Source organism: Colletotrichum siamense (assembly GCF_013390195.1).
Source record: "Colletotrichum siamense strain Cg363 chromosome Unknown KSG_Cg363_contig08, whole genome shotgun sequence".
In the NCBI taxonomy this organism is placed as follows: Eukaryota; Fungi; Ascomycota; class Sordariomycetes; order Glomerellales; family Glomerellaceae; genus Colletotrichum; species Colletotrichum siamense.
Window position 1 is genome coordinate 349,556 of NW_023501021.1, and position 27,663 is coordinate 377,218.

The 27,663-nt window shown below is 50.2% G+C and overlaps 9 protein-coding genes across 9 annotated transcripts; 6 read left to right on the plus strand and 3 right to left on the minus strand.

Moving 5' to 3' along the window:
- Nucleotides 1-2,060: 2,060 nt before the first annotated feature.
- Nucleotides 2,061-3,760, plus strand: ITP1-0 (Itaconate transport protein; the record flags this gene model as incomplete). The annotated part of the gene is made up of 3 exons (XM_036643561.1): nt 2,061-2,187; nt 2,244-2,572; nt 2,660-3,760. 3 exons carry the CDS (start codon nt 2,061-2,063, stop codon nt 3,758-3,760), a joined length of 1,557 nt encoding a protein of 518 aa, XP_036491169.1.
- A 3,233-nt stretch (nt 3,761-6,993) lies between these two features.
- Nucleotides 6,994-8,451, plus strand: CGCS363_v011713 (Failed axon connections-like protein; the record flags this gene model as incomplete). Its single annotated transcript, XM_036643562.1, has 4 exons — nt 6,994-7,353; nt 7,411-7,503; nt 8,017-8,249; nt 8,340-8,451. 4 exons carry the CDS (start codon nt 6,994-6,996, stop codon nt 8,449-8,451), a joined length of 798 nt encoding a protein of 265 aa, XP_036491059.1.
- A 132-nt stretch (nt 8,452-8,583) lies between these two features.
- On the minus strand, nt 8,584-10,530 carry het-6-6 (Heterokaryon incompatibility protein 6, OR allele; the record flags this gene model as incomplete). Its single annotated transcript, XM_036643563.1, has 1 exon — nt 8,584-10,530. One exon carries the CDS (start codon nt 10,528-10,530, stop codon nt 8,584-8,586), a length of 1,947 nt encoding a protein of 648 aa, XP_036490639.1.
- Nucleotides 10,531-11,728: 1,198 nt separating this feature from the next.
- Nucleotides 11,729-13,848, plus strand: CGCS363_v011715 (uncharacterized protein; the record flags this gene model as incomplete). The annotated part of the gene is made up of 5 exons (XM_036643564.1): nt 11,729-11,733; nt 11,960-12,403; nt 12,471-12,674; nt 12,730-12,998; nt 13,058-13,848. The coding sequence occupies 5 exons, from the start codon at nt 11,729-11,731 to the stop codon at nt 13,846-13,848; spliced, it is 1,713 nt and encodes a 570-aa protein (XP_036490640.1).
- A 3,012-nt stretch (nt 13,849-16,860) lies between these two features.
- CGCS363_v011716 (uncharacterized protein) lies at nt 16,861-17,180 on the plus strand (the record flags this gene model as incomplete). The annotated part of the gene is made up of 3 exons (XM_036643565.1): nt 16,861-16,892; nt 16,946-17,031; nt 17,083-17,180. The coding sequence occupies 3 exons, from the start codon at nt 16,861-16,863 to the stop codon at nt 17,178-17,180; spliced, it is 216 nt and encodes a 71-aa protein (XP_036490641.1).
- A 308-nt stretch (nt 17,181-17,488) lies between these two features.
- Nucleotides 17,489-18,022, minus strand: CGCS363_v011717 (uncharacterized protein; the record flags this gene model as incomplete). The annotated part of the gene is made up of 2 exons (XM_036643566.1): nt 17,489-17,767; nt 17,846-18,022. The coding sequence occupies 2 exons, from the start codon at nt 18,020-18,022 to the stop codon at nt 17,489-17,491; spliced, it is 456 nt and encodes a 151-aa protein (XP_036491060.1).
- Nucleotides 18,023-21,493: 3,471 nt separating this feature from the next.
- Nucleotides 21,494-22,501, plus strand: CGCS363_v011718 (putative nitrilase; the record flags this gene model as incomplete). Its single annotated transcript, XM_036643567.1, has 2 exons — nt 21,494-21,553; nt 21,602-22,501. 2 exons carry the CDS (start codon nt 21,494-21,496, stop codon nt 22,499-22,501), a joined length of 960 nt encoding a protein of 319 aa, XP_036490817.1.
- A 506-nt stretch (nt 22,502-23,007) lies between these two features.
- Nucleotides 23,008-25,108, minus strand: HNM1-2 (Choline transport protein; the record flags this gene model as incomplete). Its single annotated transcript, XM_036643568.1, has 11 exons — nt 23,008-23,195; nt 23,243-23,288; nt 23,350-23,549; nt 23,611-23,702; nt 23,766-24,008; nt 24,059-24,154; nt 24,212-24,377; nt 24,423-24,578; nt 24,634-24,703; nt 24,764-24,968; nt 25,020-25,108. 11 exons carry the CDS (start codon nt 25,106-25,108, stop codon nt 23,008-23,010), a joined length of 1,551 nt encoding a protein of 516 aa, XP_036490818.1.
- Nucleotides 25,109-26,214: 1,106 nt separating this feature from the next.
- On the plus strand, nt 26,215-27,139 carry CGCS363_v011720 (uncharacterized protein; the record flags this gene model as incomplete). Its single annotated transcript, XM_036643569.1, has 3 exons — nt 26,215-26,389; nt 26,439-26,500; nt 26,552-27,139. The coding sequence occupies 3 exons, from the start codon at nt 26,215-26,217 to the stop codon at nt 27,137-27,139; spliced, it is 825 nt and encodes a 274-aa protein (XP_036490459.1).
- Nucleotides 27,140-27,663: the final 524 nt, after the last annotated feature.

Here is a 27,663-nt window from a genome sequence, read left to right on the forward strand (position 1 = left end):
CGAGTGGGGGTGGCAGACGGCCGATAAATGAGTTGTGTTTCCCCGGAAAGACGGATCAGCCTTGACGCAACGTGGTTGATAGACTTCAAGATGAAGCGTTGTCGCACGGGTCCGAACGCTTGGGACAACTGAGTCGCAGGTTGCCAATTAGAGCAAACATAAGCAGACGCAGCATGCAGAAGAGAGGAGTGTCGACATGTCAAGAGAACAACACATAAGGAACATCAAAATATGGTGGAAGAAAGCTGGATTCCAAGAATAGCCTCTGGCCAGCCGATCGAGCACGTGGGGATTCTGCCAAGAAGCTGATGACAGGCACCCTATGCAGGTCGAGATGGCGCTATTGCCTCGGTCTGCCCAAAAAGGCGAATCCTGCATCTTCAGCCGCGTGACATTGCTGAAGAAATGAGAAACTTGTTGGTAGCGTGCTTTTCTTGAGCAGGATTGCATGCTTCGGAGCCTGGGCAGCTTCACTGAGGCTTGGAAACCCGATGTGCTCATGCATGATCGGTACTGTTGGTCTCGCTGGGCTAAGATTAGGGACCATTGCTGACCAGCTAAATACTGAGCTGGCGACCATTCCCGCCCGGCATGTGGAGCTTCATCAAGCTGTGCCGCCGCTTTGGCTCTTAAACGTTCGATGTTGAGTACAACGTGAAGCAAGTAGATGATCAAGAGCCCCGTCAATGGTGCAAAGAGCCGACCCGGAACGCTACCACGAGGGCGGCGAGCTCAGGCGGGCCCGGTCGGTAAGAGCTCCATGTCTACTGGGCCGATGATACGGCCGTGAAAGATCCTGTAGATGGGTCTCAGGCTCGCTTGTCGAGCACGCCATCCCGTTCTGACCCGCCCCCGAGCTTGATATTGATACCGATTTTCGACGACGAGCCACCGGATCGGCCGTTGAATCCACACCGGCCGGCGCCGTGAGTAGGCCGGTCTCCTTCAAACTACTCGGCCGAAGTTACTGTATGATTCGGAGTACTCGGCTCTAGCACGGGCCTCTCCAGCTCGAACCGCTCGAACTCTCCTGCGTTATTAGACAACTTTTGTTTAGACGAACCAATGAATGTGTTCACAGCATCGCTTCAGACGAGTATCGCAATAGAGACTCAAATTGCGAGATTGCGATGCCCAGTTCTCGCCTGTAAAGGTGTCAGTGTTGACCGGCACGGCACGTTTGGTGGGGGTTGTAAGGCGCCTTCAGGTCTCAACGCCTCAGCGCAGAAATAGCCCAACGGAGCATCCGACAAGTGATTCAAGAAAATTCGTCTCTTCAAGGTTGGGCATCGCTCAGGGCGCTTTTGACCGGCTCGATCAGACCCTTATTCAAGCGCCTTCGAGAAGCCGGGCCTACGCCGGCAATAAGAAGAAGCCCATTTAAATCGGCTAAGTTATTGGCGAAAGACAGCCTTTGACCACCTGTTTTCGGATAGCCGACAGATAAGACACCCTGGTTCCGACGGCTTGAGAACTTGCCTCTCCGGCAACGAATTGCCAACTTGATGGGTCAAAAGTTCCAGTTCGGTTACAGAAATGGTCCGGCCTCGGAGCGAAACACCATCGTTGATCGGTCATCCGACAATTATGCCAGTTTTGTTTCGTTCGCATTTGTGACATGTACACCGCTGGTTGAAACCCAACGTCGGCGACAGACTTAGAATGCATGATTGGACATCCATATTTGTTGATCGTTCTAGAACGTCCTCCACGAACATCGACAAATAGCTTTTTGGATTTCTCGGACAGCCACCGTCTTGCCGTCGGGAACTGACTCGAATTCTGCGGGGCCGGAGGATCCCATGCCTCCACCCGCAGCTATGCATCCTTCCGAGAGGCCCAACTTGCACAACTCGCCCGATGTCCGGAGCCAAGAGTCGGGTTCTGCCGAATCGGCCCCTGACGGCAATGGGTTAGTCACGGATATCGGTGTCATATTAGTGGCACCGTATCCGTCCCCTGCGGCAGCCAGCTCCATTCAGGTTTGATCTTTGACGCAATTTCTTCAATGGCCATCATAGTCATAGAAACAGACTGTTTTTGATACTCAATGGCCCACGATGAACTCCGACAAAAGCGTGCAAGAGCCTGAGGATTCCTCAAGGAGGACCTCTTCCGACCGACGAAACGATGACGTTGAGGAATACGCAGATATTATTTCCGAGAACCGTAGAAATCCGAACACGGGTAAGCAAACCCGCGACTCCTTTTGTCGTGACCTCGGCCGTCTAATCGTCTCGTAGAGGACCCTGAGCGCGCAGACCTATCCAAAGTCCCCTCGGGAGCCGTAAGTTTCACGGATGTGCCCATCTCCTCTCGCACAGAGGTGCCTTATGAAGCGTACAACCGCTTCTCCGCACGGCGCAAGCGTATTACCGTCGCCGTCATTTCGTGGTGTGGTCTTCTCTCCCCGATCTCCAGTACCGCCGTCTTATCGGCTCTTCCCGAAGTCGCCGCAGAGTACAGAACCTCGGGAAGCATCATCAGTCTTAGCAATGCGTTGTATCTCGTTTTCATGGCGATCAGCCCATGCTTTTGGGGTCCTCTTAGTCAGGTTTATGGGCGCAAATGGGTAAGCAAGACGTCGAGACCCAACCCTTCCCAACATCCACTTCTCCGGCCTCCCCCTTTTCTGTAATGTGACTGAACAACAATCCAGACCTGTACGGTTACGTCTACGCTTTTCTTAGCCTGCTCTATCGGCACAGCTCTGAGCCCAAATGTGGCTGCGTTTTTCGTGTTCCGTATGCTCACCTCCTTTGCGGGAACTTCATTCCTGGTCACTGGGCCCGCTGTTATCGGTGATATGTACCATCCCACAACGCGCGCCACCGCTATGGGGTGGTTCCTGTCCGGGACTCTGATCGGCCCCACCATCGGACCCGTCCTCGGAGGTATCATCGTGACTTACACGTCATGGCGCGCCATCTTCTGGCTTCAAACGGCGCTGGCAGGCGTCGGTATGGTTGGCGCTGCCTTTTTCATGCCAGAGACTCTAGCAAAGCTGAAGAAAGAGGGCCTGGAGGGGCTCCCTACGGCCAAGAAAATCGGTGTCCTCTGGGAGATGACAAACCCTATCCGTGTTATCCGACTTTTCAAGTTTCCAAACCTCATTCTCGTGGCCATTTCCAGCGGTTCCCTTGTATGGAATATGTACGGCATGCTGACGCCAATTCGATACGTCCTCAACCCGCGATTCGCCCTTACCTCGCCGGCGCAGTCAGGCCTATTTTACCTGGCTCCAGGTTGTGGCTATTTGGCCGGTACCCTTGTTGGTGGACGCTATGCTGACTACACCGTACGACGATGGATTGCACAGAGACAAGGCCGTCGAATTTCAGAGGATCGACTGCGGTCGTGCATTCCCTTCATCGGTGCTGTGTTGCCAGGCTGCATGCTGATTTACGGATGGTCGGTCCAAGAGCGAGTGGGTGGCATTGCGGTTCCCGTCATCTTTATGTTCCTCGGCGGTGTGGCACAGCTCTTCTGTTTCCCAAGTCTAAACACGTACTGCTTGGACGTGATCCAAGGCAGGAGTGCGGAAGTGATCGCGGGTAACTTCATGGTCAGATATCTGTTTGGCGCCGCAGGATCAGCAGTAGTGCTTCCAGCGATCAAGACCATTGGCGTAGGATGGTTCAGCACTATCTCGTCAGGATTTATGATCTTCGGGGCCGCGTGTGTCTGGGCCGTTGCGCTTTGGGGTACGAACTGGCGAAAGAGGATCGATGAGAAGAAGGCTCCTCCGCCTGGAGCTTAGCCGCGTATTAAATTTCTAACTGAGCTTGGAAAACTTATTAGAAGGGGTAAAATATGAGACAAACGGGTATTAGAGAATGAAGAATGCGGCAAAGGATGGAGGTTGATAAAACCTTTGACTTTACGAATTACTCCGCAACGTCACAGGCTGGTATCCTTGCAAAGATTAACATACTTTTGGCTGAAGTCCTGGGTACAGCGGTTCGGTGCTTTATTTTGACTTCGCGCCGGCTGTAACCCCCCACCCCCCATCTGATAATGCTCTTCCTTGCCCTGGCTCGATCTAGAAGAAAAAAGCCATTCCATTAGAAATTCTTAAAAAACCATGTCATGGATCTGCCTGATCTAGACTCTCTAGGGGCGGGGCGAGGCGAGGCACGCTCGTAGCTTGCTTGCCTCACACTAGCTCAATCCTTCGCTGACAACGTCGGCATGTCAACATGGGTCTCCGATTCTGCGCGGGATTGATCGCTGCCTGGAGTAAGGACTAGTTGTTCGGAAGGATTCTGTGTCATCCCACAGGATGATCAGCCCCAGTGCTCCACTGGTCCTCGTTTGTCATGAAATCCCAGACAGACACCGCCCTCGTTGGCAGATATCTCCTTAGGAACCACGCGGCTCATTCAGTGAAATTAAAATGCTTGAACATACTATTTTGGGATACACAGTCCATATTCTCGCTTGGCTCAGCCCCAAACCTGTGGGCTATATCAAAGTTATGACTCGGCTTCGACCCGATCGCTTCTCGTCACCAGGCTCACACATGTCAGCGACATTTGTACATCCCATCCTTAATTTAACATAAACCAAAGAACAATTGCATCCCGCTGTATGTGCGATTTAAACTTCATCGTTCCGTGTCAGGCTGAAGAAGTTTTCTAGTCGGACCAGAAACGGGAAATCGCCAGCACTCATTCCCAGTCCTCACGAATACCGCTTATCGTCGAGATGTTTGCCAATTTACTCAATAAGACCCAATCGTATCTTCCACGTATGACATCTCACCTCAAAGATCAAACGACTGAGAAGTGGCTAACACTTTGAAGATTCGGCAAAGTTTCACAGAAACGCATACAGGAAGCTTAAAGACTCTCACGAGTCTGTTGACTCCACCCGCGGGTTGCTATCTACGAAAGAATCATCAGCTGCACAGTTGCGTCCACTTTCAAACAGTGGAGGCAGCTGGAAATGGGCAATAGTCTGGTTATCATTTTTCTTTTGAGAGTGGAAACCGGGAGAAGGCGTCAAAAATAAGGGGCCCGATAACAAGCTAGACTTTCTCATCTGATTTCGCGAAGGCGCGCGAAGGGATCGATTTGCTTCCAAAATCATCACAGCAAGCGTGTTAACTAGACTCCAGCTTCATATTCAGCATCATGGATAATTCAAACCACAATTAACATTCCCCCTGGGAGGATGATAGATCATTGTCTACTAGAATTCATGGAGTAAATTGGAGAACAAAAAGCATCTACCGTCCGTATACCAGCCGATGTTGCTCATTTCGCCACGCTTAATCTGATAATTTGCATCATTATCCCTCTCTTTTATGAAAGGGCAACGAATCCATTCATCCCAATAGTTCCATTTGCTACCCTCAGGAACTTCGCCACACTCCATGTCCCCGACCAGCCGAAACTCGTCGAAAAGGGAATGCGGAACTTCGACATCGAAGCTTTTAAGCTTGAGGCTTGTCGCAGCTGACAAGAGAGGCTTGAGTAGTATGCATCTACCTCTGCCATATTGTCTGATGGTCTCAAACGCTTGTAGTAAAGGCGATCCTCGAACGCTAAGGTGAGTCTTGACAGCCCGGGAAAAGCCTGCGGAAGAAGCTGCAGGGATTGGGTAAATCTTCGCCTGTATTCAGTATATACACGGTCTATGCTGTCGCTGAAAAGGTCAAATCTCCATTTGATTTCCAGAGAAGTCACGAGACCAATACTTGGCCCCATTACCCGTGGAGAATCGCGCAAACCTCTCTGTAACAAAGCCTGCACCAGGGGCTCACTTGCAATGTGAATCGTATTGGTTGAGTAAATGACGCCCAAAACCTCATCGTGACTAATGAACGCATGAGTTTCTGAGAAGTCAACTGTTGTGTGGGGAATGACTCACGCCTGCTTGCATGATAGCATGATACCCATCATACCAATACAACACTTGCCAGGAGCTTCGCCGGGCCACGCATCGCAAATACCTTCTCCGTACAGACATCTGTCCAAATAGAGACTTGTTTGCTGTGCCAGCCTCGGTTGTGGTGGCTTGTTACGGTGACAAACGCACCCGTACCACTTCCAAGTCTTGGACCTGGCAGCCGGCCGATTACCCTCTTCTTCGACGAGTGGGGCATCGCCTCCGTGTGGAGAGCTGAGGGTGCGGCATGGCATTCGAGATATCGGCTGCAGTCGAAGATCAATGTGTATTGTACAGTTCCCAAAAGCCTCTTCTAATATCTTTCGACGCAACTCGGCTGGTTGGCTGAATAGCCAACATTCTTGTTGCGATGGCGTGCTCCGTGGGCCATGTGAGGCTGACGGAAGCCAGGGGAACAGCCCTTCAATCACAACATCGTCAGATGCTGCGTTATCTTGCTTCTTCTTTCGCAGCCAGCGGAGCCAAGGCATACTCAAGGTATTTGAGAAATCTTCTTTGGGATGTTCATCGCGTGCGCTTTTGCTGACAGGCTCTACGTTAACAGGCGGCAATCTTTGTTGGCGGTATGCACCTAGGCGGAAATCCTGCCTAGCTAAGTGCATGGACTTTCAGACAGTGTCGGCCTGATAGATAGATTCCTTGGCCGATTGAAATCGTTTATCAGCTGGTGGCAGATCAACATAAAAGGATGCTGCTATGACTCTTACGCCGGGGACTTTTCTCGGATGCTACCGTGCTCCGCGCCGCGCGGTGTCCAAATCGGCATTTTGTGGGTAAACACAGGCCGCCGAGGAAGCCTAAACAGGGCGGGATTCTGTGGAGGACGGGGCGGCTTGTGTCCGTAGTCCGGCCGTCACCTCACTCTCACCCATGAGCCCTGGCTCCAACTAAATTAGGCAGCGACCGGGCGTTTTCAGTGCAACGGAACAGGTACTTATCAAACAGCGACAGTTTTTAAGTGCAACAGTATGTTCATAGAATTCTATATAATGGTTGAGAAATTCCTTGTTTGTTATTCGGAACAGCCAGAGAATCGTGGTATTATTCGACTTTCCCTACGTTGTGCGCATATTGTCAAGAATGGACGCATCTAAGAAGAAATTGCCCGACCTCGTGTTGTATCGCGGATTTCCCGTTTCGACTTCTTACGTCTGGTCGCCCTTCGTTACAAAACTCGAAGCAAGACTTCGCTTTGCGAGGCTTAAGTGCCGTCTCGACCAAGGTTCCATGTCCCAGGCGCCTCGGGGCAAGATCCCATACATCGAAATCACTCCGAACGGGCAAGATAGACCTTTAGCACTGGGTGACTCTTCTCTTATTATCCAGCATCTTGTGGATAACAATATCTGTGAAGACCTGAACGAGTCACTACCACCTGCTGCAAGAGCTCATGACATGGCTCTAAGGGCTTTGTTTGAGGAGAAATTGTACTTTTATCAAGTAGGCATATTCAATATTGTATGTCGTTTCCGAAAAATGTCTAACATGGCATGAAAGGGTATGGAGCGGTGGCACGACAACTACGAGACGATGAGATCCGGGGTGATGGGCGCAATTCCTTGGCCCATTCAACCTCTGATTGGGCTGCTGGCAGCGCCTCCACAAGGGCAAGTAAATTGACAACGCAAATAACCTAACCAAGCAAAGTGAGGCCATCGCCACTACCCAATCGATCAATCCGACACCCCTCGATTGAATTGAAATATTTGATGTCTTATACTCTAGCCAATAGGAGGCCTTATATAGGCTATAGCCCCACTTATAGGTATGCCCAGCCCATAGGCATACGTGAGGGCATACGTGAGGGGCCCCCTTAGGGGGGGGGGGGGGGTTAAGGGTCCCTCTAAAGAGCCCTGTAAGGGGCCTTCTAAAGGGCCCTCTCTCTAAAGGGGCCCTCTAAGGGCCTACGAGAGGGCTTATAAGGCTGTAGATATCCTTAAAATTACCCAATTAAGTAGTCTATATGACGTCATTTTATATAGTAATTGATTTGTTTTATTTGCAAGTTAGCTAAGTAATCAAAAACACCAAAAAAAAGAGCCAAGTTAACAAGTATGGGGGTCAAAATTGCTTTGATTGCCCTTGTGGAGGCGCTGGCTGCTGGCCTATCGTGGTCTAACTCGAACGCTGTACGGACAAGGCACTGGGAGGTTTACGAGTGCCGAAGTTGCCAGCTTTCGGCATGATGTCTGGGACAATGTCAATGCATTGTTAGCCGAGGCACGGCTCACAGTTCCTAGCCCGAATGCGCCATTCTGGATATTGGGCGGTTCAGAACCTTCAGAGGCCGATGCGACTGTGTTTGGCTTCATTGCTTCCGGCCTTGTATGCAACGCGTAAGTTCTTTAGTCCTCTCTTGTGATCAGGTTCTCTGCTATTGATAGTCGTCGGCCTACAAAACCTCGTTCGCTGACTTCACCTCTCAGAGCTCCGGATACTCAAAGAGTCATTCGAAGCTACCCAGTGCTACTTGACTACGCGAAGAGGATTCATGAGCACTACTTCAGCGATTATCAACTTTGGGACGACGAAACGTAACAACAGCTGGCTGAAAGCAAAAGATTCGTATGTTCTTTGGAAGAAATATACATGAAGAGGATAGTTGAAGGTATCTCATTTACCAGGGCTAGACAATGTACTACCTCAACTCATGATATGAACCATGTGTTCCTAGCGAATCTCAAAGGTCTCGACTTCTGCCATCTGAGAGCGCAGCATTTCAGATACCTCTCCCTTCATGAGTCCCAGCATGAAGCAAGGGCTTACAAAAAGAAAGTGGTCTCCCTCGGGCCTCAAAATAATTGGGCTGTCGCAGTCTTTCAACACACAGACGACATCGTCATTTTGAACATCGCCTCCAGCTATCCCAATGTAGTCATCAGTCCCGAACAAACGACAACCGGAATTCTCGCTCATGATGGGAGTCCATTCGGACAGCATCGCTTCCATGTTGTCTCTCATTTCCATTTCATCAAGTTCCTCCATAGCCTGCCTTAGCTCCTCCCCAACCTTGCCAGACGGTACCCATTTGTAGAAGTAGAGAAAGAGCGATGCAATCCGTCGAAGATCATATTCACTATACAGTCTCTGCAACAGAGTGCAGCAGATGACGTCCACCAGCGGCTTTCCGGTGACATATGTCGAGTTTCGCCTAGCCAGCAAAGTCTCGAAGCAGTCCAGCAGGTCTTTGGTCCAGAAATCCGGCCCAAGTGGCTTGTGGTACTGGTATGTGATCTTCTGCGCTTTTACACCTGCCACCCATAGACTGGCATCGGAAATGCGGACTTCTGAAGCCTGGCACAGCTCAGCGACATCCCGAAACGCGAGACTAGATGAAGTCCTGACGTTCATGAACCACCCCTTGGGGCGTAGGTCATTGAACGCCGGGACCCAAGTAGGAAGATCCCCATTTCTCTGGACTCCAGCTGCGCAAAGTGACAAGAAAAAGAGGCGTCCGTTCGATCGATCTGGTGGTTGCCGAAGAGTGCCCCAGCGGTTGACTAATTCTCTTGCGTAGTCCAAATAGACTTTTCGTATGGAGGCGCGGTAATCTGGTGTAATATCGAAATTTGTGATTGCCAACACCCCATAGATATAATCTCTAGGATTGGTTGCTCTGATGGTTCCAAACAGGGTGGAACTGAGCACATGATATAGGCAAGAATCTTCGTAACCTCGCAGATGGAATGCTTGTCTGAGATTGAGGCGCCATTGAACGAGGAATAGCTGTGAACGAATTATCGACGCTCTGGAGCGGCCTAGAGCACCCACATCGCGCGCTCGACCGCGCTGTATAGCCCCCAAAACTTCCATGATACCAGTCACAGCCATTATTGCTTTGCAGTGGTCGAGAGATCGCGATGGACAGGCGAAATAGAGAGACTTCGGCAATATCAGCTCCTGTAATATCCAGACACGGGACCAATAGGACAGGTCTGCCAGCTTTTTCAAAGATGTCCAGCAACTGGAGGCTGGACAGATCTCCCGCTCTTCTTTGCTAGGATACCCAAATCGCCCCAAGGCCAGAGGGACCATTTCAGCCCAGTTGATAGAATGATTCAGGGTGTGAGTGGTTTCGGCCCATTCGTCATCAGTAATAACTAGTTGCTGTCCGGAGTTGATGTGGACAAGGATCTTGACGAGGTAGAATGCAGTTTCCAGCATCTCCAAGCTTGTCGAGATTTCTCCGTCTTCAGAAGATAACCACGCAAACACAAGATCTGCTTTTGAATAGATATCTTTCATCAACGGAACCTGTTCCGACTTCTCCGGTAGGTTCTGCTGATTGATGCAAATTGCATCCGCCCAGATTCGGAACTCGACAGCATCGCGACCGGTGTTTTTCTCACTTTGGATGTCTAGCCAGTGCTTTTCGACATGTTTCAGAGCGCTCGCGAGATTGACTGTAACCGGTGTCTGGAGGCCATCGATGTTGATGTTTTCAGTCACGAGGTGGTCACCCCAGACATAGGACAAGGCAATGAAGTACGGGTTGTCATCCAAGGATACAGTATGCAATCTGTACGAAATCCGAGTGTTTCCAGGCTCGCTTACAACTTCCAAGAGCCTTATTTCCCTTTTCTTGGGGTCGAGGTCCGTGTAGGGGATTGATGCCATCGGGTAGTGTTCCGTGATTGCTTGCGTGTTTTCAGTCGACGATTCTGGCTAGAAGACTAAGAATGGTCAAATATTTGGCAAGTAAACCGGAACTGTTATGGTATTTGAAGCGGGGTAACAGCTTTATCACTATGCTGAACTGGGCTGTTTTCGATCTCAGCTGCATGGATTCCTAGTGGTGTTGGACCTCAGCCGCAATGATTACGCCACATTGAAAACTTCTACTTGGAAACTTGCTGCCTCCGTGCTTATCTGAGGGGCTCAATGAAAATAGGAAGAAGCTATTTTTTCCTGAGTAGCTCACTGTAGTGACAGCAGAAGAGCTAGTAGATCAGAAGGGAAGCGACCATCGAGAGCGCTGTCGGTAATTGGCGAGAAACTATGACCATGCATTCTTGGCAGCAACCTCAAAACTCTTTCCGTACATGTGATCTGTTCATTCTTCTTGGGATTTTTTTCAATATGGTCCGAAGAGTCAAGTGCTTGTTCGGTCAAAAATCGACAAGCTGACGCTGCTACAATCCTTGGGGAAAACAAAAAAAAAACCCACTGAGGCCTATATGAATTTCTATCCCCGTCGTCAGGTTGTGTGCATAGAACAAGATCCGTCACTCATCTGGCTGCCTAGGTAGGTAGTGCAACATGGAAATCTGGAGTAACGACATGGAAGCTTATCGGCATTTGGCGCGTTGAAAAGCGCCCACCGTTAACGAAGCACCGAAGGAAGCTTGATGCAACACGAGAGTCTGAATTCCAGGGGTCTTCAGCTCCAGGCCGTCTGACCACAGGAGGTGATCGGCCCTGAAATGGTGGATCAAACTCATTTAGCGACACGTTAGTCTGCCTCCTTCGGCATTAGTTCCAACATCTAAGCCACTGAAGTCCTTAGGTATCGGATCAAGCATTAATACTGCGTCGGCGGCGTTCACGGGCGCGTCCCATTGCCCGCGCCCGTTTACCCGTTCGTAATCTCGCTGAGAGCAGGTTAATCTTTCTGCCTGTTGTCCTGCGTTTAACCTCCTTTCCCTCCGTGTCTGTCCGTCCCAAAGAACTTTGGTCCTTTCATTCCGTGTCCGTAGGTAAGGTACGGATGCGCCGCCTCGAACACTCTGGCGCTTGACGAGCCACCGCCCATTCGCCGATTCCATGCCTTGTTACGACTGTACATCGGCTATCACGCATTGCTGCGCCCAGTACCATGGAGTCCCGTCAGCGCAGCCCAACCCCGCTTTTGAAGACGTGTCGCACATGTGCTCATGCCAAAATCAAATGCGATCGAACGCAGGACTCGGTCATCTGCGATAGATGCCTCCGGCTGGGCAAAGAATGCTCGTATGCACCGGCCCGTGGCCGTAAACCCCCGGGGTCCCGTGCAAGGTAGTTGTCCCCAGTTTTCCGTATCCCGGCTCCGAGACTGAACCAAAAGAAGGTCGAACAAGCTACTTCATGTCCCCGATCAATCGGCCCCCCCGCCGCCCGCCGAGAGTCCTGCCGCGTCTTCATCTAACCACAGCCGGAGCCCTCCTCCAGCCACTGCCAGTTCCGGTCTTCCAAGGCCGAGGCTTGAGGGACATGATCCGTTCGATGCCGGCCAGCTCACGGTAGAGCAGGGCCAAGAGCTGCTCGATCGATTCCGCACAAAGCTCACTTCTCACTTTCCGTTTGTCATAATTCCCGCCGACGAGAATGTGAACACCTTGAAGCAGACCAAGCCAGCCCTATGTCTGGCGCTGATGGCCGCAGCATCCCACGATGACGTTCGTCTTCAGCGGGCTCTAGGCCAGATGTTCAATGAACTAATCGCCGCTCGTCTAATTGAGGGCGACTTTACCTCTCTACACATACTCCAAGGTCTCCTTGTCCATCTTGCCTGGTAAGGCAGTGCCTCGCCTGCACGCTCCAATATTGTGATCCGATAATGAAACTAATGCTCTCGGAAGGGCTCATTTTCAACCGCGACCCAAGCGCTACACCCAGCATCTACATCTGGCTGTCAGCATAGTTTCGGATCTGCGTCTGGATAGACCAAAAAACGTGCAAGGATGGAATGTTGAACGCTCGGAGCGGATGGGAACGGCCCAGCATTACGTTGAGTCTCTTGATGAACAGAGGGCTTTCCTCGGAACATACTATCTCTCATCTTGGTTGGTTATCAAAATCATTACTGCTAGACTCAGTGCTAACCTTCCTAATCCAAAGTTCGAGCATTGTTCTCCAAAAGCTCCGCATCGTTACCCTTACAACATATATGACGGAGACTGCTGATCGGCTCGCCGAAGTAGCTGAGTACCCATCGGACCAGTACCTACCTTACATCATTCGCCTTCAGCGGGTCGCTGAAGACATCGATGACATCGTGAAAAACGAGTCAACGCTAGATCCAATGCAAATACAGGCGGCCGTTTCAGATGCTAAAGAAAGGATAGACCTTTTCAAGAATAACTTGTCGTTCCCTCTAGGAGACTGTCGTAAGTACTGTTATTTCGACGATTGCCCTAAAGGTCCCATCGCTAACAAACTTGCGTAGCAATTTTGGTACCCCAAATGCATACGATCCAGTTGTGCCTCAACCAGCTCTCGCTTCCCGACGCGCCTTTCGCTCTTCATAAGCCGCAGAATCCCTCGTCACAGCGACTAATTCAGGGATTATCGGAGAGCATTGTCTCCGCAAAATCCCTCGTCAGCATCCTCCTTCATACCCCTCCAGGCCAGGAGGTGTACTTCCCTAATATTGTTTGGGTCATGCTACACTGCGGAAATACTCTGGCAGCCCGCCTAGACCTTCAAGTAGCGGACCCAAGGATAAGCTTCATGACAGAACATCTTCGACAGTTCTCCGACATTGGTCACACCATTCGACAGGTTGTGCTTAGACTTGAGTCTGCGACGTCGCCAGACGTGGACGACAGAGGTGATCGAGATTCTTTCTACCATTTTCTCATACGCACGAAGCGTGTTGAAAAATGGTATCTAGATCAACAAAAGCTTTTCACAAGTCAGCATGGTGTCTCGCCTCAAGGACTCAACGTCCCCACGACAAGGTCTCTCTCGAGCCTTGGAACACCGACCTCCAACCTGTCGACTCAATCAGTTGGGTTTGATTATTCCGTCGCGCCGTCAGTGTTCTCGCAACCAGCCATAGCTTCAGCAAGCAACGCCATGGCATACACAGATTTCACACTACCCGAAAATGCTGCGATGACCTCGAACGCCGATTTCCCTGTAGATTCTCTTGCATTCGTAAACGACACTTTCATACCGTTCAAGAGCTGGAACTACGCAATGGGGAGTGATCATGGGGGCAGTGCTCAGTTTTAGTGAGAATCCTTCAAGCGGGCTGGCGGACCCGGACACGGACACGGATACGGAATTTCGCTTCGCAAGTCAAGGTCTCAGATATCGATGCTAGATCCTTTGAATCCAACATGGAAGTACTCTGAATTGTTGACCCTCAAGGTTACTCGCATACTTGTGGCTGTATTGCTATTGTGTGGTTGGCTTTCAGTCAATGGCGCGTGGCTCCGTTGAGGCCGACACCAAAGATCAGTCCCCGTGTCCGTACACGGCATCAGTTTGAAATTTTGAACATCTCGAGTGTCAAAATAAAGGGTGTTATTTGTATAAGAGACAGGCGCTTCTCCGATAAGAAAGTCATGCCTCTTGCCATTCAACTCACAACTGTTCCCACCCAACGAAATAGAAATGCACTCTTCGACCTCCTTGGCCGTCTTGACGACTCTGGTACTGTCCATGACAGGGGCTAGTTTGGCGAATACTCCGACGTATCAGCCATGTCCACTGCTTCGAGCCTACTACCCTGCCCCAAGCATTGATCAGAACTCTGAGGAGGTGAAGTCGTTCACGGACCAATTCACCAAGCTATTCGATCAACTCATTCAGAAAGGAGGATCGGATGACTTTGGCGACATTACACCGAATACTACTTCTTTCTCAGTTGTCTTGTTCTCAGGCTCCGACGAGTCTGAGGAGAATCCGGTTTTTTTCGAATATCATCACACGGCATCTGAAGCCCCCAAGGATTCGAGCCTAGACTCCAACACTATTTTCCCACTCGGCACACTAAGTCAACTCTTCACAGTCTATGCTTGGCTCGTGGAAGCTGGCGATGAGTATTGGGGGACACCGATTACTCAGTTTATCCCAGAACTAGGCAATGTGTCCACTGGATTGGCAGTCAAGTGGGATGAGATTACCATCGGGGCATTGGCTGGCCAGATGTCCGGCCTTGCAAGGGATTGTAGGTTATCTGGATTCAAGCAAAGCCATGCAGATCTCAGCTAACTCTCGACAGCGTTCGCTTGTAGGTTGGATGAGCCCTGCGCCCGCAACGACTTCGTTGAGAAGTTCGCTACACAGTCACCGCTGTTTCTCCCTGATACAACTCCGGTGATATCGAACGCTGCTTTCCAGCTCCTTGCTTTTGCGCTTGAAGCCCATAAAGCCGGCAACCGATCTGCAACTTTCGATCAAATCCTCGATACGGCAATCTTTGGACCGCTTAACATGACCGATAGCGGACTTCTGGCCAAGAATAAGAAAGTCTTCGCAGATGGCCTCAATACGTCGGCTATCGGAGAACCTGGGTAAGTGCATCCTCGCATCCCACAATCTTCGGTCCACTGATTATCAAATAACAGCGCGCTATCTGTCATTTCTACCGCCTCAGACCTTGCACGTGCTGGCCATTCCATGCTAAGTTCACGCCTCATCCCCAAAGCCGCGACACGTCGTTGGCTCCAACCCGTCGCCGATACATCAAACTTGCGAAATGGTGTTGGTCGCCCATGGGAGATCTACCACGCGGGCCAGTATGCGAACAGCTCCATCCTCGATGTCTACACTAAGACAGGCCTGATTGGCCACTACGCAAGCTACTTTGGTCTGGCCCCAGACTTCAACACAGGCTTCGCTATTCTTGCTCATGATACCGAAGCTGCCAGAGGACCCGACTTGAATGTCTACGCCGACATTGTCTCTCTTGCAATTGTGCAGTTGCAGAAACTCGCAGCTGCAGAGGCGAAAGCAAGATACGTTGGATCCTTCGATGGGCTTGCAGGGTCAGCAAGCTTCAACGTCTCGAGCGATGGCCCTGGGCTCATCGTGACATCGCTAAAGAAGGGCGATGTTGATCTCCGGAATGAGATTGCGGCCTCCGCTGGCATCAAACTTGAGAATCTTGATTTTCGTCTTTACCCTAGCAACGTGATGACTGAAGCTCAGCACCAGTTTGTCGCCGTATTCCAGGACAAGAGCGCGCCCGTTGATATGGGCACACCCACTTGCATCACCTGGCAAGATGTTGGCTCTCTGGGATCCAGTGTGGACGTCCAATTTGTGTTCGATATGGCCAACACAGGGAAAGCTTCAAAAGTGACGTTTGACGGTGGCTCAATTACTCTTTCAAGGTCTGGCTGAAGACGCCCTTGTAAGACTGGAGTTTTTGCTTCATCCGCGTTTGCCGGCTTTCGCATGAGACAACGGTTCTCTACAGACGGAGATGTTAGGTTCCTCAGAGACTACACGTGGAATAATCTATTAATGCCCCCGAGGGCTGTTCTTCTATTAGTCTGGGCTCTTAGTCTTTTCACATGAACTTTTTCTTCGCCAATACTCTACTTTTTTTCCTCGCAGCTTTTTGGGTGAGGTCAATTCTATTAGTAGGTAGCGTGCAGATTTGCACCACACCATATGTGTTTTCAGGCCATTTCCTATTTCTCGTGTAGGAAGGTGTCATTAGCAGCTTGGAACCAAGAATAACAACTTCTTGGGAAGCTTTCGTGGGCCGAGGCAGAAAGCTTTCCACAACGACCCGTGACTCGAGCTGCATTGTTCCGGACTTCAGTTTGTTTGGCAGAGTCGCACTGACCATCAAAACATGAATGCAGCCACAACTCCTCCCTTTTTTGATCATGTGTGTGTCCTGCCCCTTTCAAGTTGCCCCGAGGCCGGACTCAAGGGGCAGATTGCAGGAATTCTTGGCTGGAGCTCGTGTTTGGTCGGCTGATGAATCCCGAAAGCTACCAAGCGACTGGAGCGATCTTGACCATTTGCGTCCCTGTTCCCGTTCCGTGGCGGGGCCGCCCAATCTAATCGTCGCGGGATTGCTTCCCAAAGAAGAAGGACTGCACTTTATCAGGTTCCGCACCCTTAACTCTAAGTTCCAGAGAAGCAACCTGCTTGATCCGGGGAACGAAACCCTCGGACAACACGGACACGCAATATGAGTTGTATATGAGAGCAAGTTGTCGCCATCTTCGAAACCAATGTTGCCTTTCCCTTAATTCACAGCCATCATCTATCACAAGCAAAATGCAGTTGTCCAAGGTCTTGTTCTTTGTCCTGTAAGTTTCCTTCATCATGAGGAAAGCACTGTAATCTGACATCTGGTTCACAGCCCCTTCATCGGAGCCTCCCAGGCCCTGCTGTGCTCTTGCGACGGCAGCAACGTTGATTCAATCACCTGCTGTGACGGAAAGTGGAGTACGTAATAAATCTCGTCAAATGTGCTGCATGGTCACTAACAATTGCCAGACGGTTATGAGTGCGAGCCTTCCACACAGGAGAGCTACACCACGTGCTGCAAGACTCAATTCTCCCGCACCACCTTCTGCAGAGACGGCAGCGTTTAAATACAGTTGTCGGTCCAAAGACAACCACTAGGCATTGAAGACAATATCATTTCTTCACGAGACTCCTCCAAAACGTTTACGTGCATGCTGGCTGACCTTACTTGATAATGGCTAATGAAGGCTTCACCAAGTGCATCGCTAAATCCTAATTGTGATTCCAATGGGTAAATACTCAAGTCATTTCAAATGTATTTCTGATAATGCGATCGAAATAAAATCCAACAATACCCTATCAGTATATTTGTCAATAGTTCTTTCTTGCTTCATACAGTCGTGACTGGGGGCTCTCGGCTGGTCTGATAATTTTACTAGAGATTGAACTCGCAAGTAACTCCATGATCTCGAGGTCCACATCGACCGTTAGAGCCCTCCAGAACGGCCACTTGGTCATTGTAAACCATTGATGCGCCATTCAGACCGTGACCACTGCCACTGTCGCATCCTTCGCCGTTCGTCACGATCAGCTCGTTCCTGAGACCGGTCTGTTTGGTAGACAAGTGTGTTGCTGGATCGCTTTTACAAGGTGTCTTCAAGGGGTCGACGTTGTTCCAGCCGCTGAGATCACCCTTGGGCTTGCAAATGCGAACCTACTGCTATGTTAGCTCAGAAGCGCCCTAAAAGACGGACTGGTCTCTATGAAGGGTATCATCTCAAGCATCACTCACCCAAGGTTGACCGTCATCGTAGTTCGAGTCGCGAATAGAGGTATAGTGTACCACGAACTTGTCTTTCGTGGGTTCGAAAGCATGCTGATCCGCATTGCACTCAAAGATGGCAGTCGCTGTGCCTGCGTGAAGAGCAATGCCGGCCAGAACGGTCTTGGTCAAAGTAGCGAAGTGCATTCCGGGCTAGAGGTGACGTTGTATATGTAGAGAGAATTTCGATATGAGAGTTCAATGTGGACTGGCACAGAACTGGATGAGTTGCTTCTTGGTGGAGAGTCATCCGAACAGAACTTTCGGCTCCTTTTATACTACTGATGAGTTCAATAACACCTTGTACCCATCTGCCTCAGTGTAGTGCACCTTCCTAATTCTGCAAATTGCTGTTCAAGTCATCTGAGGCAGAGTTTCGTTTCTATGACGGATGGGACGGGACGATCGCAAGGGCTGTGTGAGGCCGTGTCCCACTCATGAGGTGTTTTGTGTAGTCTTGCTCGGGCCAGTCAGAAATTGAAGAACTGAGACTACTGGTGCGTGCATGTCCATATGAAAGTGTCAACTCTGGATCATCCATGACTATCAATAGGACTTTTGGCGCCTGCTACCGAAGCATTAGGCACACACGACCTACGGAATCCTCCTGATCTATGTTTTGCCGATAGCTGAGACTTCGGGGCGATGAAAATCGGGTCCTTGGCGATCAGTTCCGCGAAGAGGAAAACCCGAGTACCAGGCATCAGCCGACCGCACTACGACAATCCCGTGAGAAGCCGGCCTTTTTCAAGCTGATTCAGACGGATTTCTAGGAAGGATTCGCTATCCACTAGGACGGCAACCTAGATAGACCATTCAGTCTCCTCATACAATGTTTCCATGCAACGGAGACAATCTTGAGACTTTGTCTTGGCTCAAGCATGCGCTCTCGGCTTTTTGAGAAATACCTCTAAAATCTGACAGGTTCCTGTCGATCTAAAATTGCGGTGGCTGTTGTCCATTTCGCATCCTCACATTTCAAGATCATTTAAGACATGCCTGGAAGCATCGAGGGGCTGATTATTCCTTATGATGTCAAGCCTTCCGTACGCCTACGCAATGATGCTTCTTCATTTCCCTCGGCAGAGGCTTCGACCATGCATTTAAGTGTGGTCAGCCGCTCAAAAACAGCCGAGGGAGCTGCTATGGCCAAGCCAAGTATCCAGTCCTTACGTCAACCCATCAGCGTCTCATACCCATTCTCAATCATGACGTCCATCCAGTAAACATCTTCTTGTTCTTTGTCCATCGATGCCCAAGTCTCCTTTATCAAGGTCAGCATTTGACGGATTGGTTTGGCAGCTAAAACACCCTCAAAAAATGAGAGACGAGATAGAATAAGTCGCCTGCCATGGAGAATGTCGGTTGTCGTCGGCGGCACCTCCATTCGTGGACTTGATATGGCGTTGAATCCGGGGCAGCCTCGAAGTTCGCCGATGGGCACAAACCCGCGGTTAAGCGAAAGCTCGCTGCAGATACTGACAAGGAGTAAAGGCTGAATGGATCGAGACCGTGAAGACATTGGTATTTGATGCACAAGGTCGAGCACATGAAGCGCAAGGCTGGTCAGCCATGTATCTAGCAAGACTCTGGAGCTGCCATGTGCTGCAACACCACCATAAGTCGTGCTCAACCAAGAGGACTGGTCTGTAAGGTTCGCCGATTCTATATCACGGAGAAACAAATCGGGAAAGTTTCGATATAGCTGCAGCAAGCCCGTGCAGCGATAGGCTTCAGCAGCTTTCAACAGATGGTTTGCTGGGGTCCTATCATCCCCAGAGTCTATGACAGCAGAATCCGATGGCAGTTCAATGCGACAAAGCTTTGAGTGCAGATCTTCGGAAGTTTGAATAGCGCTGAGAGACTCTTCTATGTCACGTCTCGAAGAATGACGGCGACGTCTGATTCTCTTCCGCTCTCTTCTGACCAGAGCACCAACCTGGGCAACAAGCTCTTGGATTTCTACTCCTAGTCCGGTCTGTGGATGTGGCATTCGTAAGTTGTCTTGTTCTGGGAGCCGACACGGTTGTGGAAGGATTGCTCGGGTAGAGCCAAGCGACGGCAGCTCTTGGTCGGTGACGAAGGACAGCAGCATCTTCCAATACACCAGAGAGTTGTAAAAGAAAAATTTCTTTTGTCGATCGGCAAGTGCCAGGTCATCGTCATTGTTCTCGAGGGATATAACCGCCTCGGCAAGCATTTTGAATTCGTCCTGGCCAAGCTTTTGAGGGTTGTGCCAGCAAAGACTGAAGCCAAGCATAACTAGAGCCAGGAGTGAGGATGTGCGCGTTGGGTGGGCTTTGCTCTCGTTCCACAAAGATGTGACAGCTTGGTTGCCAAGGCGACCACTAGCTGCCGAGAATCCGGGAGAGACTTCAGACAGGCAAGCTGCTGACATGCTTTGGGTGACATAATAGAGAGAGGGTGATTGTGTCCAGAGCTTGGATATTGTTGTTCTGTACGGATTCATGTCGCTGTCGTAGCAAGACATCATGCCACATACTTCTTTGAAGTAGTACTCGACTAATGTAGATGAATCGTCTTGCAGAGAATGCGATAGCGGGTATGGGGGGCTCGATAGGTCGCTCGGAAACGGTTCAAGCTCTTTTGATCTATGACATGGGTTGTGTGGGGGTATCACGGGCCAGATGTTTCCATCGTTGCCATTACCTACAACTTGAAGCTGTGAGGTTTCAACTCGTGAGCTAGGTGTTGGATATGTCTTCTCGCTGGCAATGTCTGATGCCGAAAACAGATGTTGTAGATCGCCTATATCTTGTACATCTAGGCTCCCAGGGGTGTCGACTTCGGCGAAAGAGTTGAAGAAGTCCAGGTCGCAAAGGTCTTTTGGAGACTGATTAGTAGGCTGCGACTGGCCAGAAACACTCCCCATGCTTTCCCATACAGGAGGTGACCTCGTTATCTCAGGCGAAGGAGAGTCACCGCCCAGTGCCATTGAGGTCGAGCTCCATTTCAGAGGTTTTCGGTAGCCCGGACACGCAATACCGAGCCTTTTGCAACGCGAGCAGTGAGGCTTGACCTCATCGCATTTCAGCTTTTGCTTGTCAGCATGGCTCAGTACAGCACAGATAATGCGCAATGCTGTTTCTTACCCGTTTAGATTTGCAGACAGCACATCCGTTGCGAGATCGTGTGATAATTTTGCGCGGAGACGCTTGCATGTTAGGATGTAGGCCAGACCGTGCGTTCGTGAGTCTCATTCAAGTGCTTTCGTGTGGCTTTGTGACTTTCTAATTCCTAGTGAGAAGTTAAGACTTCAGAGGCCACGCCTCGGGCGTTGCTGTTGAGTTTGCCAGAATGACTCGAGCTGCCGTGCGGGGGCTCATCGGGGCGGCACCTATCGGCTGTGGAGTTCCAAGGGGGGTTGCATGAACCAACAGAGGGGAGGGGTTCCACTGCGGTGATGCTAGGCCAAAAAGGGATCTCATAGGCGAAGGATATCATTGCCATAAGTGGGATCGATGCGCAAAGCTGTGATTCCCATTGCGCTGTCAACCCGAGGGCGTTGATAAGACTCTCCCAATGTTAAGTCCGCAACAATATTGCAAGAGAATTAGCCGTCTTGCGGCATCACCTTCACCTCCGCATCTCATCGCCATGCCGTCCCCGTCAGAACCGCAGGTATTCAAAGTCGCGCTAATACAAACATCACCGAAGGTACAAAGGGCCCCTAATATCACGTTCCACGAACTAACATTGGGCCAGGTTCTTGACGCTGAACATAACTTCAATCATGCCTCCAAACAAATTCGCCGTGCAGCAGCTCAAGGGGCATCGCTAGCTGTCCTTCCGGAATATCACCTCATGGGATGGGTCCCCAATGAGCCCTCTTTCGCCTTGAGCGCAGACGATGCCCAACACTTCCTCCGGAGATACCAAGATTTGGCCGCTGAGCTGCACATTAACATCTGCGCCGGCACTATAGTTTCAAATGCATCAACACCAAAGCCACCACTCATTGATGGTGCAAAGACGAAGCGAACTCTTCTGAACACGTCTTACTTCATTGATCACGACGGTCAAATTGTTGGAGCCTACACCAAAACCAACCTCTGGATTCCCGAGCGCCAACATCTTACTTCAAGCGTTGACTACGCTCACCAAGTGAAGGGCCATAAGGAAACGGTCGCAGCCAGTCCTCATCAAGTCTTTGATACCCCTTTAGGACCCGTCGGTATCCTGGTCTGTTGGGACTTGGCTTTTCCCGAGGCCTTTCGGCAACTTGTTCTTGCAGGAGCAAAGATTATCATTATTCCTTCGTATTGGACTTTGTCGGACATGAGCAGGGAAGGACTCGCGTACAATGAGACTTGCGAGAGAATGTTTGTACAGTCAACTCTTACCACCAGGGCGTTTGAAAACACCGCGGCCATCATATACTGCAACGCGACTGGACCAAGGGAGGACGGTTTCTTTGGATGCAGTCAGGTGACGCTGCCTATCGTGGGCACTGTACCAGGCAGTTTTACTGATGGCGAGGAGGACATGCGTGTTATCGACGTGGACATGCGGGTTGTCGAGATTGCGGAGCAAAACTACCAGATTAGGAAGGACCTGAAAAAGGACAACTGGCATTACGGATATAACAAGGGGGCAAAGTTGTAATTGACATTTCGGAATAATATCCTTCCTCTAGAAATCTCGACCTTGATTCGATCGAGTCTTGTTGACTTGCTTGGGGGGCTCTTCCATCCAACCTATGGGGGAAATACCTCTCAGAGTAGGGGTTGAATGAGCTAAAATGTCATACGGCTGCAAGTAATTCAAAGCTCCCTTCAGAACAAATCAAAACATTAAGAATACAGTTTTAACCAGTGAAAACATTGGTCGGAGAATGGTCCAGTCCGCTAACGCCGCCTCCTTCCTCACGCCACTGCGAAGCTCGCGAATCCACCGAGACAAGTACGCGGAAGATGGCTTCTTCTCGGGCGAAGCGCTCACGCAGTTTCTCCGACTCCTCGACGAGTCCGTTCCCGGCCGTAAAAGTAGGTACGCAATGTTTATCGCATGACAAAGGCAAAGAAGGTAACTTGCAGTGGTTTTGAAACGAGCTAGAATGCCCCTTGCCTATGACTTTTCGGGTGTTCGAGTACTGCACACAATTTCAATACTCATTCCTTGTCTTGAGCATCCAAGTCGGCTCCTTTTGAGACTCTGTCCCCATGTGTAGTCGAATTGGCGACTGGCAAGTCCTCCCCGAGAATGAGATCAAATTTGGGGCCATTGTACGCCTTCCTCTTCACAAACCACAATCCCACGGCAAAAATAATGAAGACTCCAATAACAGCAGTAACATAGTCTAACAATGATCAGATTAAGACTTTAATGAGGCATCAAGGTACTTACTCATGGTAGAGATGTCGATGGGAATCGCTGGCGGGAAGCAAAAGAACTACACCCAGCTGCGTTAGAATGGTTTCCAGATAGCATATACTGTTTAGATTGGTTCTTACAACAGAGGTGACAAGCACAAAGAGAACTGAAATCCAGTTGGTAGCATAGCCAAATAGCCCTTTACCCAGGTAGAACTCTGGAGGGCTCGCTGCGACAACGTGACGGCCCCTGGCGAGAAGGATCATGACCGGCAAAGCATACGACAGGTTGAGAAACAAGGTGCAGCTTGCGATGTAGGCATTGAAGGCCACTTCCGGACCTTGATGAAAATTTGTTAGTTCGGCTTGCTTTGATGCAACTGACGAATTTGAGTAATTTACCGAGGTAGAGTAGACCGAACAAAAGGTTGAAGACGGCCTGGACAAGGATGGCTCGGACGGGGACGTTTAGCCTTGGATGAAGATGCGATAAGCTAGATATAATCAGTATACGTTGGGACGACCATGTTTTGCCAGCTACAGTCGGGAGTGCTTACTATCTTGAAAACGGGGTGCCGTTATCCCGAGCCATGGCCCAAACCAGACGACTTCCAGATGTGACGCAACCATTAGCTCCGTTGACAAAACACAGGGCGACAGCGACGCTGAGGATTGTCGCAGCTGCTTTGTTGCCTGTGGCCTGTGATATCATTTCTGTAAGAGGACTTTGAGTGGGCGATGCGAGAAGAACGTCAATATCAACTGCGCAGAAAAGCATGACAAGAATGAAGGCAATGCCACTGGAACAGGTGTTAGAAACCTCGAGATTGGCCTTTTTCAAGATGCTCACGTAGTTCCTCCCACAAGCACCGCGCCAACCATTGCTTGAGGTGCATCCTTGGATGGATTCGGCATTTCTTCTGTCATGTGGGCTACTGCGTCGAATCTAGAAGTGAAATCAGCATTTTGTTGTGGTTGAATGTGTTCGTAAGAGGGGGCGTACCCAATGAGACTAAGGGCGGATTGAAGCAGGCCCAGCATCCAGGCAGTTCCATCACTCCAGCCGGTCGTGTTGGAGAAGTTGGTAAAAACATACTCGGCACTTGTTTTCGGTGATGTTGCTAGAAGCACAATGCTGATCACCACAACACTGAGCAATGACCAGTACACTGAACGGTTAGCCAGAGGCCTTGCTGCAGCAGAACGAGACTTACAAGCTCCTTCGTTCCATCGATTTAGTATGGGGTAACCGAAGATGTTAAGAAACACTCCAATGATCGATACTGCCACAAACATCAAGTAAGTACTCCACTGTGTGATTTGGTATGTGCCACCGGAGCCAACCACTGCTGCTGCAGCAAGGAACCGAGCTACCATATGTCAGCTGTCAATTCTGCAGTGTGGAGATTCAAGATGTTGATGTACCTCCGAAGTAAGCAGCAGTCGTGTTCAGAGTGAGCCATCCAGCGATGTTGACCCATCCGACGAAGAAGCTCTAGGGTTGATTAGCACTTGAGATCAGATCCCAGTATCGAGTGTGGACTTGGGTGCACACCATTGACTTTTTCCATTTTTGAGTGGATAACGCGTAAGCGTAATGATACTGGCCTCCCGCTGTTGGGTAGAGTGACGCAAGTTCTCCAACGCTGGCACTCAAAGCGATGTTGCAAAGAACGCAAAATATGAATCCATAAACGAAAGATACTGATCCTCCGGATGGCATAACGAGACCGATTGACCCAGCTAAAGAAATCCATGTGCTTGGCTAGTTAGCGGGCATCTAATTCAGCATTGCAGGTTTCAAGACTTACTTCAAAATCGCAAACGCCATTCCAACCATCGTAATCTTGGAGAATCGCTTCTGAAGGTGGCCATTCTGGCCATCGACTGCCCCAGTCATGGTGGACATAGTTTCGCGGGATGTGAAGATGCTTGGCGCAGGGGGGGTCTAATGGGAGCGATCCTCTGCTCTCCTTTTGAGTTATGTTTCAATCGCATGAGGACATCTCGTTATCGCGACCCAGATAACGCGTTCAGATAACAACCTACGGTGTTCTCTCGAATGTTTTGCTAACACAGCCGGAAGCACTGCATGCACGCTTCCCACGTCACTAAACCCAAATTGGCAGTGTTAAGCAAAGGAAAACTGAGCCCCGGGATGCCTGTGGGTTCGGGATGCACAGCTGCGGGGTTCTGTAAGATAGCCAGCCGATCACCCCGCATGCGCCGATAAGGGGAGAACGTTGGGATCCATCGCTGGTGCCGCCATGTGCCATTCGTCTGCTTCTTGAACGTTATCAATAGACTTTGGAAATTCTGTCACCGGTTCCGTCTTTCAAAAGATTGACTTCAAAAGCGCTGTTCATCCCATGTGCTGTACAGGCCTGGCAGGATGAAGGTTCAACTGCAGACAGCAACGTTGTAGTCCATTGTTGAAACATCCTCTGCGAAATCCAGATCTCCAGCAGAACTGTACTATCAAATAAAGCTGCGTTCGCGAACAATTAGCAAAGCCAGTCACACGATTCTTCCCCTCGCCCTCAGAGGACTGCCCTGCTTGACCAGTCATTGCACGAGACGAAGCCCGTGCTCGATTCATGACGTCTAACGGTGATTGGGCTTCAAATGTGGGGGATCACGTCTCAGACAGACACGTAACAGGTCTGAACGCTACAGCACCGTGCGGTTCAGACGACGATCAGCAGATGCAAATGTTCCATTTCTGCCGTTTCATTCAACATCACTCCTTCCTAGACTCCTTAAATAAGACAACAAACTGAGGTGAATGATTCTCCGTTTCCTGCCGGATCCCATAACAACCATTGCAATTGGTCGCTTAACAATCGCCAACGGCACGAGACGCTTGAGGACAAAAATCTCCAATACCACTAAGGCTGCTCTTGAAAGGATCTAGCCCGAGAGCTGGCAACCGGGTTTCGAGACTATCAAGTCGATATTAGCTCCATTTGGTGATCCAAGCCCCGGTTCAGGCAACAGCAACCCGTCATGGAGGCACGAAGTCCGCTCAAATTCAAAGGCACCAAGCCCGGTCAGGCCATTAAGCCCGGAACCACCCTTCGTATCCTCGGTGTTGGTGATTCTATCACCGTAGGCTTCCTCAGTGATCTTGATGGAGGCGATGGAAATGGATACCGTATGAAGCTTCGACAAAATCTTTCAAGTGCGTTTCATTCGCCCACAGTCAAAGCGCAGACTAATGCTTGATGAAGATGATCGCGTGTCTTTCATCGGAACCGAGACAGTTCGCGGAACGATCCCTGATAACTACTTCGTGAGTGTTGCGTAATCTCCTAAATAGCTATTCGCCTAATCAGGTTGACAGGCCGCTTGGAATGCGCGAACGATTCAATTCATCTCAGATCATGTCAACCCCTCACTGCAAAAGCAGCCCAACATCGTCCTCGTCCATGCAGGGACTAATGACATGAACCCAAACTTGGACGTCGCTCTCGAAGGAAACGATCCCAAAGATGCCGCAGAGCGTTTAGGCAAACTCATCGATCAAATCGTCGAAGCCTGCCCAAGTGCGGTTGTTCTCGTAGCTATGATCATCAACACTCGTGATGAGGGGCAACAGCGAAACACCGTCCCGTATCAAGGCCATATACCAGGCATCGTGGCATCTCGTCAGCTTGCCGGTAAACGTGTTCTTGCCGTTGATTTTACAAGCTTTCCTACAGGTTTACTTCGGGTTGATGGCGTCCACCCCACGAATGAGGGCTACCGTCATTTTGGCGACTACTGGTATGACTTCATGACGCAGATCCCGCGGGGGTGGATCCAATCACCTGATGATGAAGATGGGGATCAGTCCACAATATGTGAGAAGGGCCCTGAGGGCGGTCTTTGGCCAGAAAAGGCCTGCTGGCTGAAACAGCTGTTAGGATCCTGTATGGGACGAAAGATATGAGATGGCAGAAATTCGGCATCGAAGGATACCCAGTCGAGTCCATGAGCCACTTGAGCGTTGCCCGCAGAAGCCTCCTGTAAAGGTCAAGACTCCGATTTGACAGACCAGAAAGTCAAGTACGCAAGACACCATTCTTCAACCCGTAATTCAAGTTGTACGGGGCTGAGTTTGAACTATCTAAGCGCATTATCGACATACAACCAAGCTACTTCGGTCATTAAGGCATTTTTGGCGCATCAAATTATTTTGTATTATCTTCGAGGCTATCACGGGACACCGTCGAAGCCTTTTCGCAACCAGTCAATATGCTTACCCAAGTTGACGAGCTTTTCAGTCCCATGCGTTGTCTCATGGTGGAAGCCTCTGTCTTGAAATTCGTGAGGTAAAATCAGACTTTCGCGTGATCTTCTCAACGCCCGAGACATGCTCCTTTTTAGCGTCTCCATACACATCTTCTCTCGCCAGACTTTCGCAGACGAAAGCAGTCATTTAGGTATCACTGTTCGAGCCTTATGCTCTGACTG